This window comes from Nesoenas mayeri (genome assembly GCF_963082525.1).
Source record: "Nesoenas mayeri genome assembly, chromosome: 16".
NCBI lineage: Eukaryota > Metazoa > Chordata > Aves > Columbiformes > Columbidae > Nesoenas > Nesoenas mayeri.
In genome coordinates, this window is record NC_137562.1 from 4,149,961 (window position 1) to 4,167,948 (window position 17,988).

The 17,988-nt window shown below is 42.9% G+C and overlaps 1 protein-coding gene across 1 annotated transcript in view; it reads right to left on the reverse strand.

Moving 5' to 3' along the window:
• Positions 1–17,988, reverse strand: part of ATP9A (ATPase phospholipid transporting 9A (putative)) — a gene marked incomplete at both ends in the record, with an annotated part of 55,016 nt that overhangs the window by 6,101 nt on the left and 30,927 nt on the right. The window contains 9 exons of the mRNA XM_080354441.1: positions 1,159–1,314; positions 2,096–2,160; positions 2,639–2,783; positions 2,910–2,999; positions 3,281–3,379; positions 5,252–5,422; positions 6,593–6,676; positions 7,496–7,588; positions 12,585–12,746. Coding sequence (XP_080210567.1) covers positions 1,159–1,314; positions 2,096–2,160; positions 2,639–2,783; positions 2,910–2,999; positions 3,281–3,379; positions 5,252–5,422; positions 6,593–6,676; positions 7,496–7,588; positions 12,585–12,746 — 1,065 coding nt within the window. The remainder of the gene's footprint in view (positions 1–1,158; positions 1,315–2,095; positions 2,161–2,638; positions 2,784–2,909; positions 3,000–3,280; positions 3,380–5,251; positions 5,423–6,592; positions 6,677–7,495; positions 7,589–12,584; positions 12,747–17,988) is intronic.

Sequence of the window (17,988 nt, forward strand, 5' to 3'; positions counted from 1 at the left end):
GAACATAAAGAGTTTCTTCCAAAGCCTGCTGGTTTGATCAAAGACCTCCAGATGTTGTGAAGGACAGGTGCATACTTGATTTATGCCTACATGATGCCTTCACAACATAAAAAGAGTTAGCATGTTAGCATTCACTAATGCAAACTCCAAAGAGTTCAAGCTTACTTTCTTTTGTTTTTTGGGTCAGAAATTATGGGTTTGTTTTGTGTTCTGGTTTTCAGCTGCAGAGTAAGCTGGACTGTCACACAAGTTTGAGCCTTTTGTCTCTATGCATCCTTCTCCAATGTGTTTATTCCAAAAAGTGGAGAGGGCAGACCCAGCCCTCTCAAAAATATCAAGCATTTTACTCAAAGAAAAGCTTAGTACTTTTAAGGAATACATCAGTACACTATGGCATGGAAATGCAACTCCCAAAGAGTAACCTCTGCCCTTAACTGTAACTCTCACTCAAGTCACCACAACTAAGAATGGAATTTGGCTCATGAACTCTTTCAACTCTCTCTGTCAACTGGTAATTGCATTTTTGTTACACTGAGGCTCAGCACACATGAACAATGTACATCTTGTGAATACCAAATATGTTTCTAAGGTTCCCATTGAAACGAAGAGGAACAGACAGCTCTCTCTGGTCCCGCAGCAAGCTGCCGAGCAATGGGGAAGGTCAATACGTGCTTCAGCAGGCTCTGGCACAGCTCCTGCACACACTCGCAGCACATCTGGCCGAGCTTTTGGTAACCTCGTCAGGGCCTGAGCCACGTCCTCCTCAGTTGCTTAACTTTGGCTGCACTATTTTATGGCCTTACTTAAAACACACCTGAAAAGAAGCGCACTTACTCAGCGGAGACCTAAAGAGCATTGCCCTGCTTCAGATTCTCAGTATTTCCTAGAATTACTAAATGACAGCAAAGACACGCTGCATCACGGCAGTGTTTTGTAAAGCAGATTACTGTTTGTCTCATTTTGGAGAAGTTGCTGATGCTTGTTCAATACCAGGAACTTTCTTATGTGTTTTCAAACCCAAGTAACAACCTCAATTTCCAACCCCGGAAAATTCTCAGAAGAAGAAATAGTTGCATCCAAAATGAAGTGCAGAACTTTACTTTTCGATTTTGCTTTTTCACCTCTCCACTGGAAAAGCCCTTGTGACAGTCCACTTACCTGCATTGTACTGATGCACAGGCTCCTGTGGATGACAAACTGACTGAGAGCTGCAGACCGTTTGTAACTGTTCCTTCCATGCACCATTAGCAAACGACCCAGGTGTTTAAACTGAGTGATAGAGAAATCGGCTGCAAGTGATGCTTGTTTTCCTTCCTGTATACAACACCAAGTAAAAGCATAGTAAGGTTATTTCATTATTGAAAAGAAATATATTATTATTATTTAGTTATCACTGATAGAATGTCCAAGAAAGTTTCCAATAAATTAGGTGGGTGAGAATATTACCTCAGCACTTCTGCCTTTCACTGTGGCTTTTAAGCAAAGAGCAAAAATATGAGGAGAATTCCCATTTGAACCTTGGCCTCCAACTCTCAGCAGCTCTCTGGATTATGATTCACTACACGCATGTTAACGTGACACACATATCAAGTCAGCTTTAAACATAAATTTTCAGTCTCAAAAGTTCGCGCAATGTTGATGCATTGGCTCGCTGCAAGCGGAGTCTTTACACTGCCGCCAAATCCAGTCGTGTCACTCCAAGCAGCTCCACAAGCAGGAACAAGAGCTCTAACCCAGAGTGTGCTTTCTAAACTAAAATAAACAGGTTTAAATTGTATAGGCAGGGTATATGTTATCAGAGTAATTATAACTCCAGCATTTGGAGCATTTATGTGTGATTAAAAACCCCAAAACTAACCACAATGGTCCAAATTCAGGCAATCTGCCAAGAACAAAATAATGAACTTGAACTCTGGGAAACAGCAGTCTCCTATAGAGCCAATTTATTTTTCATGATACAGCTATTGGTCTGATGATCATTTGCATGGAAGCTTTCCAACTTCTTGCACAAATTTCTGAGGATCCATTTAAGAGTCGCTTGTGAACTAGCTCCTGAATTACCATTGGAAGTGTTACTAACACGTGGCAACCTCACCTTTCCTTCAACTCCAACACCACAGTCAGCCTCCTGAATCATGCTAACGTCATTCCCTCCATCACCTGCAGGTCAGAGCACAAATGACATTGGTCGTTAAGCAACAGAGGCAACTTGCAACCCCACCAAAGGCATCTGCAACAGTCTGTAATATTAGAAGAAACATTTAACCCTATCAACAAAAGCAGGATTTTGAACAGAAATTGGAAATTTAGATTTTTTTAATAGATGCACACGAATTCAGGCCACAGATCACTTTATGGTATACTATTATACCTACAATGCTGGAATAAAGCTCACAGATCAACAATGGCACTTTGGTCACGTTCAAGCTTTGTTTTGCAAAGATATCACCTTAAATATTTCTGAGTAGTTCACCACTGAAGTTCCCATATGCAAAACTTCATCTCATCAATCACCTCACAAAACTACTGCTCCCTAGCTCAGCATTTCCAGGTCTTATGACACGAGACTGTTCACTCAAAAGAAGAAATAATAAAGACACCATCCTACGTGGTAATTCCCCCCTAACTAGTCCCTTACCTACTGCACAGGTGAGTTTGCCGGTCCTTTCCTGGAGCAACCGCACGATCTGGGCCTTCTGTGTCGGGGCACATCTGCAGCACACGACGGCAGGGCACTGGCAAGCCAGCTCCATGAACTCATACTCGTAGTATTTCAGACACACCTAATTTACAGAGATCAGAAGTGTCGCTGATGTTTGTGCTATGAAAGAATCTTGAAAATAAAAATCCCCATTCAGCCACAGTGATTTGGGGCTGTCGCTGACCAGCCCCAGGCATTTGGAACCCACCTCCAGCGAGTCGCCAGAAATAACCAGAGCACAGTCGTGTTTCCGACGGAAGGCGTTCAGCTCTAGATGGGCTTCTCCACGGTTAGTCACCTGGGGAAAAGGTGGCAACTGAGGAGGGGTTTTCTTCATTGGGGGGTGAAAAAAAACAGGTCTCAGAGGGAGCAAAACTAATATAGACAGGCAGCACGTGGAGTTATTCAGAGCACACACAGGCAGATAAACAAAAGCTCAGGTGACAGAAAGCTGGGTCAAAAGAACAAAAATATTCTGGGGCTACTGCAGGAAAACAGTTGTGATCTCAGCAACCCTTCTGTCCCAGAATTCGGGGTCCCAAACAAGTCTTCAGAGAGGGGAAGGTGGGTGTTACTCACTAGTCTGAATATATGGATGTCCTGTGTCCGCGTCACCAAATGTGCGTTCTTGGCTGTACACGTGGCTGTCTCTAACTTATCCCCTGTCAGCATCCACACCTAAAATCCAAATATTTAATGTATTAAATACAAAGCTTAACAACCACGTCTGCAGAACACCTAGAAGTACCATCTGCCAGTTCAGGCATAGAAAAGGGCTGTTAAAATATAGACACAAATTATTTTGCTAAAAAAGCCCTATTTTAAAACATACAAGAAAATTCTCATGGACGAACGAAAACAAAACTTTTACGGAGGCTGAAACACAAAAGAAGTTACAAGCTACGTATACCATTTTGCCCACCTGCAATACTTCAAGATTCTCCTGATAAACCCACAAAGTGCAAGCTAAAGAATGTATATGCGTGTGTTAATGGGTCCCACCCCAGCTATTGCTCGTACGCTGAAATAAGCGGACTTTGCTGCAGAAAGATCCCTCATGGCCCTGCCTGAAATGTGGATGATGCAACTGGGGTTAGCTCACTGCTGATGTGTGCGTCTGGAACAGACTAAGCTGCTTGGAGGGGGTTTTTTTAAATACACACTGCTCCTTTTATTTTGTGCTGGTGAGAGGGGAACATTAGAAAGCAACGTCAGCAGCAATACCCTGTTATAATCTGGCAGGGAATTCCCTCAACAGCGTCTTTTTGGTTGTTGTTTTTTTTCTGCTTTCAAGACACCACCCAAGAATATTTAACAAAACTTTAAAAAAAAAAAAACCTCCAAAAAAATCCACCAAAAAACAAAACCAAACAACACACAAAGACTCATTTATTTGTTTAATAATCTGGGGCTGGAAAAAGACTTGATCTTAACAAGATGGTGTCTGTAATGAATTACAAGACTGCCTTCACTCTTGATTTACTTCTTGCGTGCAATACTGTAACGAACATACCATTGCAAGGAGTGCTCGGAAGTGCTGCGCTCGCTGTGCGATGACACACTCCACACCCTGACACCAACTCCAGCCAAGGTGAAGAGAGAAAATACTTAAACTGCTTCGGAATAACTGGCCTGGACTATGTCACAGAGGGAAAAAGCCAGAGTGCTGCTAAGGAGCTTTGAATCTGCACATCTTGCTTCTCTACTCAAGTCCCTGCTGCTTACAGGGATGGCTCCAAAACAGAAAGCGCTTTGGAAGTCTGGCCTGAGCCTTGAATCCCACTTCATACCTAAATATTGAACACGCAGCCCTGCTTTGGATTCACAGCACAGCTCAACATTTTGGTCACTTTGTGACTTAAAGCGGAGAAGCCACAACCAGAATCTTTCACCTACTTTTCTTGCCCAAATCTGAGCGTTTAGTCCATCTTTTTTTGTTTGTTTGTTTTGCAAGTCCAGGATCTTACTGACAAGTTTTCAGAGAGAAAAACTAAGCAGGCATCACAGCGGCTCCATCACCGCTGAGCACAGCTCAGGCCGTATGGACTCTTAGGTGCCGGAGCCCAGAAAGCTGGAAAAGAGAACCCAGTCCCTGATTCTCTTGGCTCAGACCCCCTCTAGTGGCTACTGAAAACGTCTACAGACACAACTCAGGGCTTCAACCCCAACACGGGAGCTGGTGCACCGAACACATCCCAAACAGCCTTGCTTCATCCAACCACCTGAAAGAAACAACTGCCCAAAAGTCTCCTGTAGCCCTACACACTTAGTTCTCTGCAGAAGGAGCTAGAGCATGTTAGGGGAAGAAAAGCAAAAAAGCTGATGTCCTTTCACATGTTTAGTTAATATTTACTATTTCTAGCATGTTCCCAACGTGATGTTTAAAACAAATCAGCCCGCCCTGCTCTTCCCATTCACAAAGGGCATCTGGTGAAACGTTCACATTGACAAGATCCCTCAAACTGTCTAAATTTACTGTCAGTAGGACAGCGCCACATACTGCAGAGGGGTTAAGTGTCCCTGCTAGGACTAGCATTAGGTTAGGCAGACCTTAATGCCAGCATTTCTCAGCGTCTCCAGAGTGGGTCTGACGTCTGTCTGCAGCTGATCTTCCACGCCGGTGAGACACAGCAGCTCCATCTCCATTTCCAGGCTCTCGATGACGGTGGCCACCTTCAGGGAGCGGTCGTGCACGCTCAGCTTGGCCTGGACATAGCGTGCCTGAGGACAGAGCAGACAGCCACGGTCACTCACACGGCCAGCCCGCGTTTTTGTGGAATACAGAGTTAACCAGCATGAGGATTAACCAGTTCGGCCCCCTCTGTTAACTGTCATTCGGGGACGCAACATGTAATGGCTTGTGAACATGTTACAGAGGAAGGCGGAAAACATTTCAGAAAGATTTTGTCATTTCGTTCCTGTGTGGGGGACTATGGTGAGTCTGTGGATTCCCTGATGAAGGGCATGTGAACAGAAATTAGCCTTAAAGATTTTAAGGCCTACCCATGAGAAAGATGGGAGTAAAAGAGTATCCAGAGATATTAAGGTGTACCTGTGAGAGAGAAGGGAGTAGAAGAGCAACATCAACGATAGCAAAATTAGTCAATGAGATGTTATTGCTGTAACTCGTAACCAATAGTGAAGGGACACATGAATTGGTAAAACTGTAAAAAATGCACTTGTGGCAATAAAAGGCAACTATTGCTTTCATCCTTGAAGAACTTGGTCTATGTCGTTTGTCCGTCTCAACCACGACATTCCTGCCCCGGCAGCGTGGTGCACAGCGTGTCCTCGGGCACACTGACGCAGAGCAGCTGCTTGAGTGACACCTGCAGAAACCCTCGCACCACAGCTCTAACCATGGCCTCTGCAATGGGCAAACAAGGGCAAGAGAGAATCCAAAACATTCCCACCATCTCATCTCTTCATTTAACTGAACAGTTCTTCATGTTTTGCCTGCCTGGGGCAAGCAAATGAGCACTGCGTGTAGAGACCCATCTAACAAAACGCCACGCGTGAAGCCTGTGTTCCCATGCAGCCCGGCTGCGTTATATTCTGGTTGCTTGTAGTTTTCCTGGATGTCACAACGCATCAGTGAAAATTAAAAGCCAACACATTTCCTCACACAAACAAAACCTGTTGAACAAACGAACACAAAGGATTGTAAGGCAGGATTCAGGAACTGTTTTGGAGGGTCCTGGCTGGGATCCAGTTTAAATACACATCACTTAAAGCCACTTTGATTAAAAGAACAGCAAGACATTGAAGAATGACAATTCTAGCTGAAAGCCTAAGGAGATGAGAGGTGGGATTATCAGGAGAGATCTGCCAGAATTACTTCAGCGATTGTTTGTTTAAAAACAAAAAAAAAAAACACAAATAAAAACTTACTTCAAAGTCTTGATACTGCTCTTCCGTCAGAGACTTCTTGGCTACGACAAGAACCCTCAGGCCTTCCCGAGCCATGTTACCACACTGGAAAGAAGTGACACATTGTAAACCATAAAATACATCTCAAGTAAGATGACTTATGCACAGCAATGCAGAGATGGCAGTGTAAGATAGCAGGTTAAGAAAATAACCATCCCATTTGAGCAACCCCAGTGAGTCTGCAACATCTGATAAAGTGCATGATAAACCTGAGAGGAAAAAAGGAGATCTGCAATGGTTTGTAATCTATCCCAGTGATCAGAAACAAAAAATGTCCTCTCTGCTACACCGGCATGGCAAAAACACTGTCTCTAAGGAAAAGAACACAACTCTTCGATTTTTCGATTTCATATCTTTGGCTACGAGCTCTTAAAATAAGACCACAGTATTATTACGTCTTTGAACACCAGGTTTTGGAGGTGTGGAGAACCCGTAATTGAAGTTACTGCTATGAACTCCGTGTCAACATTACTACTAATCTGACAAACATGTCCCAATACAAAGCTGCCAAATATAGTTTTGAAATTAGCCCTTTCAGTCTAAAGTAAATCTAAACACAGGATCAAGTCCAGGACCAATTTGGTGATCTTGAGTGGCAACCAGTTTTGAGCAAAATCCATTGTATTTACAGGACTTATTCTGCACTAAATACGTTGAGCTCGCCACCTGACTTCCTTGCCACTGCATATATATTTGGCAGAAGACTAACCCAATGAATTGCCAAGATCGGTGGCCTTCTGGCTCGCAGATGTTTTAGTGGCTATGTCCACTCTACTGCACTGACGAGCTTTGTCCTGGGTACCCTGAGAGGAGAAAAGCACTTGCATGAGAAACCCTCCGTACATAGGAGAGATGGCCCCATACCTCCTCTTCCAGCCAGTCGTTGTACTGCACAATCCCAGCCATCACCACATCAGCCCCCTTCATGTAGAAGGTGATCTCCCCTGTTGATTCATCCTGCAGATAAGAAACAGAAGAGTCTAAGCTGGGCCAATATCAGCCTATTTGGAGTGGCCTCAGCAAGCTAAGTGACGAGTATTCTGGACATCAGTGACAAAATCAGCACAGGGTCAGGCTGAAGATCCATCTGGCTCAGCATCTCGTCTCGAGGCCAAAACGAGTTGCCTATTCAATTGCAACTTGGTTACTTGCAGAAGGAATTAATGCTTTAGAAAAGGATGATCTGCGTTTAATCACCAAAACATGATTTCCGTGCAGATACCTTTCAGTCCTGACTGCATGTGCCTTTGGAATAAATTCTAGTCCTCATCTTGAAAATTTATTTCATACATACCTGAAGCAATAAAACAGATGCATGAAGCTTAACAGGGTAAAATTTACTCTAATTTAGCCCGTTACATTATATGGCACAAGCATAATTAAAGTTTATGCTTGCCGCAGAAAGGTTAGATTGCTGCCTGCCTTATCTGATCCAAGTAATTTGTAGGCTGCAAGCAAAGCATATTTACATTACCACAAATTAAAAAATCCCTTCTAACCAGGCAGATACCTAAGGAGGTCACAGCTATTAGTATTACAAGCTAATGGAAACCCTGGCAATTTCCTCAAAGGAGACAAAACAATGAGTAAGGAACAAACTGCTCTGTAAACCAAGATAGCCACCAGGGATAGGAAGAAAATAAACTTAGCACGCAAAACCAGAAAGCCCAGGAAAATCTGGAAATAGGCAGCTGTGAACAACGAGGGGAAAGCACTTTAGGAAAAAAAGAAATGAAAGAAAAGCACGGTGGACACTTTTTCCTTCTCACACTATTGAACACACATATCAGTCTGTCCCACCATTACAGAAACTAGAGGTGAAGATTCTCACATGTGAAGAGATTGGTAATAGCCAAACATCCTGTGGCACTGGCAAAATAGAGTTTACATCTACCCGATGTGGATACTAAAACTCCAAAGAAGTACCCAAGTATCTTTGCTACTGAAATTAAGAAGTAATCAAGGATAACAAAGCTCCTGTACTAAGCATTTTCACCAAGCTCATAGAGATATTCACAAGGAAGATGATCATAATTAAGCTTAAGCATGGTCTGCAATGTCCTGAAACATCAGCCTTCACATACTGATATCCACACATCCCACAAGCCCAAAGCAAAATGCGTGTCACTATACCAAAACAACGAGAATCTGCTTAAATAAAAGACAATACTTTTGGCAGTAGCCAAAGGTAAAGGTTTATCTATTAAATTATTTGATTAAAAAGTGTCTAACAACATCTCTGCAGGAAACCAAATAAAGACTCCACTTCCCGTGCTGCAGAACTGGCTGAAGATAGTTTAGATTTTTTGTCCAATATAAATACTGTATCAGCTATCTCCTTGCATTAGTCATTTCCTCTCACTGAGTTCAATAAGAGGTTAGTGCGTTCTCATATTATGGTAAGATCACACTATAAATCTACACAAAGATTTGCCAGTTATATTGTTTTGGAGAGGCATCTTTTTCCACCGTGATCTGACTCTGGCCACGGTTCAAAGGCTTCTTTCAATTCCAGATATGACAATAGCACTATCTTTGCTTTACAACAAAGATCATTCCACATGGGTAAGGGGAAAAATAATGCAAAGAAAAAGAAGAATGGAAAATATTGTGGTCAAACAAACAGGCCTTCTTTCAAGAACAAGATAAATCAGTACACAGTATGGTGAAGAGCGGCTGCTTTGGTAGAACAAGACTTCTTAGAAGTGAAATAATCAGCTACAGAAATGACAGCTGATCACACGTACACAAGCAGATATTGCAAAAATATCCCAAATGAGGTACCATCTGCTACTTGTTTTCAGTATTAACTACTACACTATTTACTAAAAGTTATGTGTTGAAGGAAATCTTTCTATAGGAGCCAGAGCAGGCAGGAGCAGCAGGGGAGACAGGCACCTCTGCCAAGAATTTCAGTAACAGCGTTACCGGGCTGGACGTGTGAATCGCTGCCTGAAACTCTATATCCAGACTGCACAGCAAGCCTGGCAAGACCATCGCAATGGCTGCCGCTAGCCCCCAAAATTGCAGTTTATAAAAACGGGCAATAGCTGTATAGTTGAGCAGAAAATATTACCGTTTGAATTCTGCTCACTACAACCCCAAGTGCAGTTTCATTTCGCAGCTTCTCCCTCCCCTCTCTGGCTGCTTGCTGTGTCTATTGCCCTCTGGATACTTCACGCTACTTTCCCTCCCCTTATTTCTGTTTTTTAAACAGCATAGCTCTAGAAGATACAAGAGGTAAACACTTTGCAAGTTGTGGATCAAAACCAAACACATGCATACATGTATGTTTAATAAAAGAAAAATGTGCTTGACAACTACCTATTTATACCTCCCCTCCCTTTTTTTTTCCAAATGAAAATGAAAACGCTGCTTGAAAATACTATTTTGAAGTATAAAGGAACATGGCAAAGTGATACCCAGGCAGCCAGCATCTGCTACTCAAAACCTGCTACTGCATAGGGTGCACAGGGAGCTGATTTTAGTGGCTTAGCAGCAGCTCAATAGCTACAAAATAAAGACACTCCATTAACAAACACAAGAGAGAGGGGCCAACACTTGTATGAACAGTATTTACCATCAGGATCTGGGCCTGATCTTGCTCCCACTGACCATAAAGAGGAGCTTTGCTGGTTCTGGCGGCAGTAATATTCTAAATACAGAAATGCAAACCAGAAGCCTTTTTCTTCCTGAATGGGGAGAATATAGATCATAGATAATTTAAAAGGAATAAGCCTCAAATCAAAGAGGAAAAGACTCCTTTCCTCTTAGATGAGAAAAATTAAGAGCATCCACTTCTCTGCTGAGCATATAAACACAGTTTAATGAAGCATACTCTGCCTTTGGTGCTAGCCCACTTTCCTACACCTTGGATAAAACAGCACCTCACCAAAGGTGAGCAATGAGAAGGGTTCTCCCGCTTTTATTGCTAATATTTTTCTTCTAGATCTTGAAAAGGTTGCCTGAATTCTTCACATCATTTTCACTATAAAAATAATTAATCTGAAGAATTTACACTCGCTGTATTTAAGCGGATATGCGCTACGCTTGTTGCAGCTATCCCATGCAGCACGAGACGGTTGTGGGAACACCGATGGCTGTATGTTCAAACACATTCAGTCGGAACTCTAGATTCACAGATTTAGCACACTGATTACTCTGCACAGGCTCAGCCTACTAGCCCACTTCAACTAACATTCCTGCCCTTGGGCATGTGTTAATATTCCAAAGCCTGGAGTAACTTGAAATACAAATTCTTCCTCCCTATGCCGTACTGTGAGGTGTGATCCAGAACTTAAAAGCAGTTCCTCGAGCAACAGGAGATCCAGGTCCAAAATCCTCAGGTTGGATAACACAAGCACAGCCATTTGCATGAGATTTAACGATTTTCAATCTGTGCAAAACGCAACTTGTCCTTCACAAGTTTGCAAAAATAATTATAGGCACATATTACATTTCCACCTTTATCACCAAATCTCTTGGTAACAAGAATACTGAAGTCCTCTATAATATTTGTTGTTCAATACAAGCACTGCATTGCTCCATTTTACATCATCCCTTCACGATGCTGCTTCTGACAGGGACTGTGCTCATCCAGGAGTCCAGAGAAGCGGAGACTTGTGAAACTACCAAACAGCATCCAATAAACCAGACCTAATTAATCTGCTGTCAATGAGGCCCACGTGTGCAATACTGATCCTGACTGTTTCTAACTAAGAACAAAGGCTACTCTTCCTGCTCTTGTAGCTTAAAATACACCAGGCAAAAGGTATCTTTACAGTCTGCTTCCAGAAACCCCAAAATAAACATGCAGCAACCCCATTTTGCCACCAAGTAAACAGAGGGGAGGGAAACAAGGAAAACAAAAAAAAAAGGAGAAAAAAAGGAAAAATAAAGATAAGAAGAAAACCACCACCAAACCCCAACACAAAAACCCCATCGATCTTGCCTGTTCTCCCCATTTCTGCAGATCCCATGAAATGATACAACAAATACTATCTTTCCCCGGATTGTAGGTTTTGTATTAATGTTTTAGATTCCTGGTACCAATCATCTGTCTGTACTCTCAGTGAAAAGTAACAAGGATGTTTTAATTATCTCCAAAAGAAATATTCAAACTGCTTCACCTTGTTTGCTTTGCAGGCAAATGGAAGTGCCTTACCACAGCTGGGTTTGTTTATCTTACTAACACTGATTTTCCAGCACTATCTTGAAAACTCATTATGATAATGGTGACAACTGATCCCAACTGTTTTTAACACACACGCACTTTCTTCTAATTTCTTTTTAAGGCATTTCTTCTTCTGAGAGTTTGATCTTGCGTTGTATTTGTCTATAAACCCACCAAATTATGCCTACAATTTGGGCTGGGCACATAGGTAGCGTGCGCAGTGCCTGCTGCTGCTGATAAAGGTGTCTGCACAAATGCACCCTTTAACCTAAACGGAGCTATTTTCAAACACTGCTCACGACACCGTGTCCTCAGTATGGCTTCAGACTCTGTTAAATAGGTCGAAAAAAAAATCTCCCCAGTTCCCTGCAGCCACAAGTGCCACCTCCTGCAGTGCTCAGCTTCCACAGCGTCTGAGATGAGTTTCAATGCCTGGCAAAGACCTAGGGAGCCCTTCTCCAAACCCATTAACAATATTCTAAAGTTACTTGTTGTGGCATCTGTTCAGGGTCTCCTCCTTCCTTCCTTGAGCAAGGGACCAATGATCAATAAACTAAAGATGTCCCAGCACTTATTGCCAAAAATGGCCAAGGAAAGGGATGTATCACTAAACAAACCCAGCAGTGAGATGCTATCGGCTCAAAACAGAGAACCGGCTTATGGCCTGAGGTAGAAGAGACTGCAAAACTCAGCCAGGAAGAACAGCACACCTGAGAGCAAGTGTTTTATGTGTTAGCAGGAGATTCACAAAGACACAAGAGCTTACCCGAAGCTACTTACCCGAACGATTATCCCCATGCGCTTGCTCTCATAAGTGAAGGGGAAGATCTGGAGGATGGTGAAGTTCAGGATGTGGCCACCCGGTGTCCTCAGCTGCACAGAGGACTGGTCTCTGCCCACCAGTGTCAACCCCACGCTCTCAGTCCACTGCACCAGGGCCACCTGGGAAGAGAAGGCCATGGTGAGGTTGGCCAACCCACACCATACCTCCCCTGACGGGACAGCGAGTGCGGGCTGCAAAGAAGCTCATTAGTCTTTAGTGGTGCTATAGAATAGATCTGCTCATATACACAGGTGCTCCCCTGTATGGCTCTTTCCTGCAATCAGTAGCTTACTAACAGTATTTTGGATTGCTACATCCCAAAGGCCAACGCTTCAGCCAGGGCAGGCCTGGGCTGCTCAAACCTGTGCCTGGGCACATCAGGTACATCTCTTCACAAACACTTTTTGAATGTGCTATTTCCCAGCTTGCTGTGTATGAAATAAAGAATTCAAAACGATACATTCACCCTGGATTTACAGCATCAAAGCCAGAAACACTAATGCAGAGTGCATTAAAAATTGATATTAAAAAAGCAAACGAGCAAAATGAGCGCTGTGCTACACTCTGTTCACTTGGTAGTAACAATTCATCAACAGCTTTCAACGTCTGTACTGATCAGCAAGACAGCTGAAGGCTGGCTCACAGACACTTCTTAGCAGAGAACCCCTTCTACTCAAATATTAAATAATAATAAAAAACAAACACAAAACAACAAACAAACAAATCCACAACCAAACAAAAACAAACAAACAAAAGCCCAAACCAACTCAAACAGATTTTTCAAGGCACACACGAGAACTCATTCAATCGAGCTTACGCGGCTATCATTTTGATTGCAGCTTCTAGTATTTAACGACCTGCAACACTGAATTCTTTACAAGCTTTCACCAGATTACAACCAGAATCATGACAGAGACCACAGCCTTTATTTTGCATCCCTGATGCCCTAGAATCCCCACCTCAGCTGACACATCCATCCAAGATTGAGCCTGCTGAGATAGGGGGGTTTAACTCTAGAAGCTGTCTTGGCAGTAACAGATGGGAGCAGCAGCTGACATGAGCCCATATATCACTGGCCTCCAAGAAAGGGTCCAGGGATACTTTCTCCAAACAGATGCAAAATACTGGAAGTATTTTACAGTGACATTTTCAAAGGCATGACAGTGCTGGGCACATGGCTGCTGCTGACTTGGAAGGTTAATTATCCCTTGTGCCTTTCAGGTTCTGCCTTTATTGCCTTAAGTGACCACAAATAGCTTAGGCAAACGCAGAATTTATTTTTGGAAATAACATATGTGAGACACAGATAAAAATGGAATCTATAAATCACTGCATTGAGTCAAGATTTTACTAGATGAGTCGATACAGTTGGGTCTAATCAGAGAATCTCTTATGAACTCAGCTCTCTTTCATCCACAATTAGGCCTAAAAGACAACTTTAAATAAACTTTTCCTTTAATAAAGTAGTCTTAAATCACCAGATTAAAAAAGAAAAAGAAAAAAAAAAGTTGAGCTGGCTTTGCCTTGAAACACCTTTAAATCAATTTGAATCAATATTTGTTTTAATATTAGCAAGTTTTTGCAGGCTTATTCACAAAGATTACAACAAATCAAAGGCTCTTTCAAGCTTATCTTTTTCAGAAGTTTCTTCAAGCCTTCCTTAGTGCATTAAAGTGTGCGGTTAGATAATCCTCCTAACAGTCTCCCAGAGCAGAGATGGAGTTTGGGTTTCTAATGCTCTGGTTAATAAATAATTATCGAGAACTTTTCACAGCGTGATGTTACGTGACGTCCAGCATGCACAGCACTGGCTATTGATATATCCATGTTGGTCAGCTGCAAATGTCTGGAGATAGAAATCTCTGCTCGCAGCTCAGCCCATTAAAGCATCTCCTGTGCTACTTTCTGTCACAGACACATCCACCCTCCTTCCCTGCCAGCATCTCATTTAAATCCCATGCCAGGAAGCATTTAAACCTCCCAAAAGAAAACCCTTGCGCAGAGGAACAAATAGAAGAGCAGCACGTCAGATGCTACGTCACGCATGTGACACGCTTCAAACTGACTGCGTTGCATAGCGCTGGCCACCTCGGCTGGCCCTAAGACCACAAAAAGGTACGTCAATGGAAGGGGAAGAATAATGATAGAAATCTCCTTTCTCATGCCGGTCCGGAGCAGGCGTGGGTCCTGTCAGCCCTCAGCGACCCTCCAGGTGAACCGCATTCAGCACCAGAGGGGACGTGGGGCTGACCCCTTTGAACACGCCACTTCCCAGCCTCTATAGTTCTTAGTGAATAATTACTGAGAAAGTGACATAATTTTGAAGTGTTCCTATCCGATGTACCAAACACATTGAAATTACCGTCCCCATTCAACAGGCAACACAATGGGCCCGGACTCCGGGAAGTGCCACTGCGCCAGTGACAATGCCAACAGCAGCAAAAGCACTAAAGGCTCTTCTGGCGGGGTCTGGGCAGCACGTTCCCAGCTCGGTGCGAGACAGAAGAGGTTTACTCTGTGCTGAACAAATAGATAAGGTGCTCTCAGTCACACGGAAAAGATGAGAAACATTCAAGATGCAAAAATATGTTTACAGCTTAAACTGAGGAGATTTAAAAGCAGGCTTGAAATCCCTCAAACAGCTTCAAGAGAGTCCATGCTCACTGATGAGAGGAAATCAATAGAGTCCCTGACCACACTCCAGGAGTCACAGCCCCATCCAGGCCAAGTCAGATACAGATCTGAGCATTATAAAGTGGAGCAGCTACAGCAGCTCAGCACACTATCCCCCAAACTTTGCTCTTTCCCACAATTAAATTACCGAAGCTACCACTGAAGTGGCTATCGACTAATAAATTTCATTCTGAAGAGACAAATAGATCCTTCTGTGCCATGGGTTGCTCTACAAATGTCCCCTTTAGGGTTGCCTAGGCAGACAGACAACAGGCAGAAACCAATTGATCGGTGCACCCTTTCATGTCCTGGCAGCTGCGGTGGGTTGTCAGGGTTAAAGACTGTTTGCCCAGGAATCCCAGGCACTCTTATCTCTGATCAGATTGTATCTATTTCATTTCCCCTGTTAGTTACTGTATGGCTACAACTGACACGCTTGCAGAGCCCCAAGGCTGTAACCGATATCTGAATAAAGATACTTCAAGACTTCTAAATGGCAGTGTGCACAGGAAACAAATTTAGGAAATCCTGCTTTCTGTTACAGGAAATGAATCCTATGCCAACTGGTAGAAATTACCCTTGCTGTTCAAGTAAAGAGAATACAAGTTTTTGTACTCATTTCATAAACTGACCTTCCCTGCCATGGCCATATTTTATTGATATAGGATTTCAAAGGCCGGCTTTAACAGGAGTCCAAAGCCATTCCCCTACAGGGAATGTTATTTAACAGCATCTCTCTCTTCCCAAGGCCTCGACTTGTGCTGATCCTGCAGTTTGTACCATCTAGTATGACATACACAGAGCATGTCTAAACAATATTTGTACATCTAAGACCTACAGACAAGATTTCCTCAGTGCAGCAAAACATATCTGATTTCTGAACCCGCTGTAATTCTGTACTTAAGACACCACAGCAAAGGAAGGAAAAAAGAATTTAAACAATAATCTTGGAAGGATTAGTTATCATGCTATAGTAAAACAAACAAACAATAACCCCTTGGGTATTTGAGACAAACTGCTGCATAAATATACTAAAGACAGAATAGTATAAAGTGAAAAACAAAACAAAACAAAACAAACACTGACTTCACTATATACCACTATATATATGTAAATGTAAGAGAAGGTATGTGCAAAACTAACCAGTAAATGCTTTAGAAAAAAAACAAACAAACCAACCCCCCAAAAAGCCCAACCAACCACCAACAAAAACCCCCACACCCACTTAAAAGTAGATGACAAAAATTACCATCTGGAAACCATTCAGAACTTGTTTCAATCGAAAGGCAGTTGATTTCTGGAAGCTCTCTTTATGAGGGAAAGCAATACATTAGAAGAGAAAAGCAGGTAAGCAAAACACTGCCCCAGCTGATGTGGTGAGAGGGGACACACGTGCACACTGCTCACCAGCCCCAGAGCCAGGGAGGACGCAGGGCTTATTGTCACCATAGGCGCATCAGTGAAGATGGGGGGGTAAAAAGCAAACGTGCAGCTTTGGTATAATACCAGAACACATTATAGGAAATGAATGAATTGCCTACTTGCAAACAAAAACATGACAGGAAAGATTTGGAATATACACAAAATATGGAAACTAACTCTGTGTGTCAGTCTTTCAGTAATGCATGCAACAATCTCAAAATCCTCACATAGTTTGGCTTCTAACAAATAAACTCATTTTTGTGCAAACAATTTCTCACCTCTACCAATGAGGAAAGCCAGCTCTTCTTCTGATGTCAAAGGCAAAAAGGCAAATCTGCTTTATTTGGGGCAGTAAGTGGAAGAACCCTTTGAGTGCAGTCAAATGGGCGATATGATCTCATATCGTCAGTAGGATTGTTATGGGAAACTTTAAACTTCAGTTTCTTGCAATGCCACAGAGCAAGTGTAATTGTACAAATTAATAGAAAAATTGCTTTACCTTGCTTGCACTAAAGATGATGCATCTAAGAAGCATAACCAATACACAAAACCATTTTTCATTCCCCGTCTTTGCACAGAAGGAAACAACACTTTAATTAGATTCTCCAAATTTTGCAGACAGTGGCAAAGAGCACTTTAATTGGAAGTCCTGTATTGAACCTGCTCTCGCAAGTGTTCAGTAAAAGTCTCCAGCAAGTCCCTAAAAAGCTGCAAAGTTTGTTTCTACTGTACCAGCCTGCGTAGCCCTGGCTGGATCGGGTGCCAGCAGAGAACTGGCCAGGCACAGCTTTGCCCTGGGACAAACTCTTGTGCACTTTGCTTCACAGAATTAACTCGTGCTCTGGCTCGGTCCTGTCCACATGGGAAGGGACGTGTCTTGGGTTAGCAGTGCTGCTCAGCGTGATTTACAGCTTTTCACTTGGCCTGGAAGTTCAAACGCTCTGCAGACCAGGAACGAGCTGATTTCTGGGAGGGCTCTAACCCCCTCCCACAAGTCACCCTCCTGCCCAACGAGACACGATTGCCTATAATTTACAAAATGTGGGAAGAGGGACTCACGATGTTGAAATGTAAAATATACCCTGGACAAAAGGTGCAGAAATACGAGCAAAATTCTGTAATGCAGAGGCTGATACAACAGCCAGATATTAGCCACCATGTAGCTCTACAGCTTCAGGTAGAGAGGCAGATTTGGCTGAAATACATCAGCTGAGAGGGCTCTTACTGTCTGTTCGTGGGTTATCAGTGCATAAATGCATTAAGATA